At 42.9% G+C, this 6,000-nt stretch overlaps 1 protein-coding gene across 3 annotated transcripts in view; it reads left to right on the forward strand.

Annotated features, from left to right (window-relative positions):
• The window catches only part of MAP6 (microtubule associated protein 6), a 38,660-nt gene extending 33,612 nt beyond the window's left edge, over positions 1-5,048 (forward strand). For 2 of the 3 annotated variants that reach the window (XM_081952881.1, XM_081952883.1), the window contains exon 4: positions 4,876-5,048. In XM_081952881.1, the coding sequence (XP_081809007.1) occupies positions 4,876-4,969 (94 nt within the window). In that variant the 3' untranslated portion in view covers positions 4,970-5,048. Of the gene's footprint in view, positions 1-4,057; positions 4,128-4,875 lie in introns of all 3 variants that reach the window. The other variant, XM_081952882.1, reaches the window with a different exon arrangement.
• Positions 5,049-6,000: the final 952 nt, after the last annotated feature.

A 6,000-nucleotide genomic window follows, 5' to 3' on the forward strand; every position in this document is an offset into this window, starting at 1 on the left:
TTTATTTATAGGGGGAAAATATCCGGGCCAAACGTAATTTCTAATGTTGGAGCTTCCCCCTTACCAGAGGGAGCCCCCTGGTGGAGTACTGCGAAGCCGTTACCATGGCAACTCCACTGCGCTGTATAGCAGAAGCCATTTTACGGAGGTACAGTGGAAGCCATTTTAAGGCACAACAGGCTGTATCTTAACAGAACACATATCCCGAGGCACGTTAGAGATGTCTTACCCTCACAAGTATTTTTTTTTCCAGAGAGTAAGTCATCTGTGTATCAAGTTTGGTTGAAAATGCTCGAGGCGTTTCAGAGTTAGGCTGGGACACACAGACACACACATATAATAGATTCTGTCTAATCATCAATAAACCAGTTGTTTGTAAAAATAATAAAGGCGGGATATGAATAAATAAATACGTTCACACAACATCCTTAGCTGCAAAATCTTCTGGCAACATTCGTGCAACCCGCTAAGCATTTATTTTTGGATTTGATTTGATATGACTTGATTTGACTTTTATAGCTGCCCATGTCAACAAGGGATTTCATCCGTGTACAGCATAAAACGTAAAAGCAACGGAAACATTACAAAATAAACCTATGGCACCAAGAAAATAGCCATGGCACTTACCGATATACCGCTTCACAATGCTTTCCAGCCCTCTCTACGCGGTTTACTGAGTCAGCCTATTCCCCTCCAAACAATCTGGGTCCTCATTTTACCCGCCTCGGAAGGACAGAAGGCTGAGTCAACCTTGAGCCGGTCAGAATCGAACTGCTGGCAGTGGGCAGAGATAACTTGCAACTCTGCATTGTAACAACTGCACCACTATGCCTGCCTTCCTGCTTGCCTTCCTTCCTTTTTTCCTTCCTTCCTTCCTTCCTTCCTTCCTTCCTTCCTTCCTTCCTTCCTTCCTTCCTTCCTTCCTTCCTTCCTTCTCAAGCAATAACCGACATATACCACTTCACAGTGCTTTCCAGCTCTAAGTGGTCTATAGTCAGCATATTTCCTCCCTGCATTGTAACAACTGCACCACTATGCCTTCCTGTCTGTCTTCCTTCCTTCCTTCCTTCCTTCCTTCCTTCCTTCCTTCCTTCCTTCCTTCCTTTCTTCCAAAGCAATAACCAACTTATATACCGCTTCACGGTGCTTTCCAGCTCTCTCTAAGTGGTTTACAGGGTCAGCATATTCCCCCCTAACAATCTGGGTCCTCATTTTACCGACCACGGAAGGATGGAAGGCTGAGTCAACATTGAGCCGGTCAGAATCGAACTGCTGGCAGTGGGCAGAATTAGCCTGTAATACCACATTCTCACCATTGCACCACCACAGCTCTGTTACTATGGATGTTAATGAGGGCCTTAACATACTTGGAACATCAGGGACACATGTCTTCATAATCTAAAGGCCCACAGGTTTGGCAGTCATCATATCTGAAGAAAGATTATTCCAGAAGGCAACGGGCCACTACAGAAAAGGCCTGGTTGCTACCAGCTGACATACTTTGATTGACACACCATATCCAGCATATTTGACTGAACCAAACAAGTAGAAGCAACTAGAAAAAGACGGTCCCTAAGATTAGCTCGAGGGACGTGGTGGCTCAGGGGCTAAGACGCTGAGCTTGTTGATCAGAAAGGTCAGCAGTTTGGCGGTTCGAATCCCGAGCACCGCGTAGGAGGGAGCTCCTGCTCCTTGTCTCAGCTTCTGCCAACCTAGCAGCTCGAAAGCATGTAAAAATGCAAGTAGAAAAATAGGAACCACCTTTGGTGGGAAGGGAACAGCGTTCCGTGCGCCTTCGGCATTGAGTCATGCCGGCCACATGACCATGGAGACGTCTTCGGACAGCGCTGGCTCTTCGGCTTTGAAACGGAGATGAGCACTGCCCCCTAGAGTCGGGAACGACTAGCACATATGTGCGAGGGGAATCTTTACCTTTAAGATTAGCTTATGGTTGGCTTTTTTAGTAAGCATGTAGCACCAACTGAGCCTGTTCAGATCATTCACTAAAAATCAAGAAACAGGTTAACAACATTCCCAAGTTAAGTGAGTTGAGTGGTTGGCTGGGAGTTGAAGTCCAGACATCTACAAATGGTTAAGGCTCAGGACTTCTGACTACAACTGAGCTCAAAACATCCACTGCGAATCAAGATGGTTGCTAGGTGATTTTTTTTAGCCTCATTTTACAACCTTTCTGGCCAGCGCTGTTAAGTGAATCTCTGCCGTTGTTACATTAGTAACATGGTGGTTTAAGCGAATCTGGCTTTCCCATAGAGCTTGCTTGTCAGAAGGTCGCAAAAGGGGATCCCACGACATTGGGACACAGCAACGATCCTAAATATGAGCCAGCTGACTTTTGATCATGGGGCCGCAAGGATGCTACAAGAGTCGTAAGTATTAAAAAAACGGTCATAAGTCACTTTTATCCAGGGCTGCTGTAACTTCAAATGGTCGCTAAATGAATTGTTGTAAATTGAGAACTACCTGTACAGGATTTTTCAACCGGAGCAACGTTTAAGATGTGCGGAGGTTGCTGGCTGGGGAATTCTGGGAGCTGAAGTCCGCACATCTTAAAAGTTACTATGGTTGAGAAACTCCGTATTAGAAGCTGAAGTCCAGCTGTGTAACGCAGAGGTCAGCAGCCTGCAGCTCTGGAGCCCCATGTGGACTCTTTCATCCCTCTGCTGCGGCTCCCTGTCACCGGTTGTCTCCACAATTGATAGAGCTTTCGGTTAGGACAGGTAGAGCAGGGGTGTCCAAAGTTGGCAACTTTAAGACTTGTGGACTTCAACTCCCAGAATTCCCCAGCCAGCAGAGCTGGCTGGGGAATTCTGGGAGTTGAAGTCCACAAGTCTTAAAGTTGCCAACTTTGGACACCCCTGAGGTAGAGGAAAAAGGGCGCCATGCTAGGAGTAGACTCTATGGTGCAGGAACCGGACTTCCAGTTGGCTCTAGAACGGAAGGGGAGGGGTCTTTTGATCAGGATCTTTTTTAAAAAAATAAAGTTTTATTGCTATTTTCTTTTTCCCCATCATACATACTTTTATGGACAGAGTGTTGACTGGGTCACATTTTACACATCTCACTTATAATCATAATTTCTGTATCTTCTAATTTCCCCACTTCCATTAATATTCATCTCTTTTATATAATCTTTTCTTCCCCCCCCCCATTAATTCATTTAAGCTTACGTATCATTACTGATCTTTACAAATTAATCATTTTTAACCATAGTTTTGCCATGCCAACTTCAATCACATTATTCTCTTTACCTATTTATCTTTTCTCATTTAATTTTTATACAGAGTTAACATCACTTTATGTCCTATATTTCAGCTTTTTTTTTTTTTACAATTTTTCCGTATGTTTACCTTATTTCTTCTCCTCCCCCAAAAAATCTCACTAATTCCCCTTTCCCAATCGTTAATATTTTTAAATTCCCAACGTTGTTTAAATTACATTGAAAATTAGTAATATTATCAAATTATCTACTTTCGCATTTCCATCTGCTGATCTAACTCTTTATATATCTATACTAGCATTTACCCTATAATTATACCTTTCTTCTACTAACATTTTCCTTCTTATCCATCGCTTCTTACTCTTTAAGACCTTTCTGGCTCTTTTGAGTGTTTAAGGTTGCCGATTTCTGGTGTAACCGATCAGAATTGCTTTGAAAAGTTGCAAAACGGGATCGCATGACACCACACCCCCTACCCCCCCGGAAGACTGCAACCATCTTAAGTACCTGCCAGTTGCCAAGCTCTTGAACTTTTGATCACCTGACCATGGGGATGCTAGGACGGTCATAAGTGTGAAAAGGGCCATGAGTCCCTTTTTTTGCTGCGCCGTTGTAACTCTGAACGGTCACTAAATGAACCATTGCAGGTCAAGGACTACCTGGAGTTCCACCATATGCTCCAACTCTAATAAGAAAGAACCCAACGCATAAAACTGCAGACAAGAGTTATAGTAACATTACATTTTTATTTTTTTAGAAAAAGCTTGTAGAATAATAATTAACCAAACGCATTTGAATCCTGGTTTTTTTTTTTGGCAGCCAACATGCTAAAGTGGTCCGGTGGCCTGGAGGTGGAGCGCTCGCCTCACAATCAGGAGTTCGATCCTAGGTAGAGGCAAATATTTCTGTCTCTGGGCATGTTGAGAATATATCTCCTGAATATAATTCTGCATTGGCGACAGGAAGGGCATCCGGCCAGTAAATATCCAGCTCCATTCAGTTGTCCAGACTCCACCCCGCGAGGGATTATGGGGTCATTAAAAGAGGGTGTTGGTGATGATGATCCATCCAACATGCTAAATTTAATCCAGGTGGTTGTTTTTCCCCATTAAGGGACTATCATCTTGACTAGGTGGCTCAGTGGCTAAGACCTTGAGCGTGTCGATCAGAAAGGTCGGCAGTTTGGCGGTTCGAATCCCCTAGTACATGAGCAGGGGGTTGGACTAGATGACCTCCAAGGTCCCCTTCCAACTCTGTTACTGTTGACAATCCCAGCTCATTGGATTGCTTGTGCAAATTGTGTTTTTTTTAAAAAAGAACAGCCACAAGCAAAGTGTGTGGTTTGGGGGAATCCAAGCAAACGTAGCCAAGTACCACTGAAAACAGATTTTTGTTCTTATTTCGAGAAAATAAGTGCCCACAACTTGCACAAGTCAACATAATAGTGTTTTTTTTAAATAACTGAATTCCACATTAGGGCAAAAATGGAATTGCACAGTGGCTGTAGCTGATTGCCAAATAACAGGTGTTTTTTTTCTACTCAGCTCCTGGGGGAAGGCAGCCTCTATTGTACTTTTCTATTATTATTATTATTTTTTCTTTCTTCACCTCATTTTTAAAAAATCTCTTACTTTCAGAGTCCCCGATAAAACCATTGGAGATACAGCTAAAGAATCCGAGTACTTTACAACAGGAATATCCTACGGCAACTCAGACCTGAGCAGGGACTAAAAAAAAAAACACCTTCTGGCCTGTTGGCGAAAGATATTTGAATTTTTTTCCCCCCTAAATCAATAAATGGTTGCTGAGATATTTGGTGGTCTTGGTCATCATTCCTGAAGGGAGATTGAGATGCATACGTCAAACTCCTTTCGTCCCGTTTGAATATGAGCCAGCGGTGAGCAGCAGCTGCCAAAAAAGCCAATACAATCCTAGGTTGTATAAACAGAGGCATTGAATCAAAATCAAGTGAAGTATTAGTACCACTTTATAAAGCCTTAGGTGGCTCAGTGGCTAAAACGCTAAGCTTGTCGATCAGAAAGGTCAGCAGTTTGGCAGTTCGAATCCCTAGCGTCGTGTAAGGGAGGGAGCTCCCTGTCACGATGTTAAAAAGTTTGCTAGGCATGAACTGACACTCAAGAGTTAAACTAAGAAAGAGTTATTGCGCAGGTCATAAAAGTTCTTATCTGAAAGTGATTTATTGCGCATGCGTTTACACATTCCAAAAATTCCTTTCTTCTTTGTTCGGCTGCCAACTTGGCAACCGGAGATTTTTATTATCAAAATGTAACCAATTAGTTATTTTCTGTTTCATTTACTTTTATTATTTTCGTATTAAAGTTTGTTTATTAATTAGAATATACTTGTTAAAGACTTATTTCTTTTCTTAATATCTCAAAAGATATGCGGAAGGGAATCAGCCTCGGTCCATTGATCTCAGATTTCCCCAGGGCGTTTTTCCCCTGACAACTTGGTATGCAGAGGTTGGTCGACAACTTACCAGCTGAGATGGCTACAATTTACGGCTGTTTTTTCCCTTCACGCTATCTAAAGATAACCGACTACGCTAATTAGCAATGTCGGAGAAAAAGAAAAAAGAAGAAAAATGGAAAGAGCTTTTTCTGACAAGGAGGCCCCCTCGGACACAGAGAAGCAAGATCAAAATGTGCTTCAGGAACAACAAATTCCTTCAGGTGCCGAGCCAGATGTGGGGGAAGGAGCTACAGGACGCGACATCTACGAAACGAGGTCAGTGGTTCCTC

Source organism: Natrix helvetica, assembly GCF_964273705.1.
Source record: "Natrix helvetica genome assembly, chromosome: 4".
NCBI classification, from domain to species: Eukaryota; Metazoa; Chordata; class Lepidosauria; order Squamata; family Natricidae; genus Natrix; species Natrix helvetica.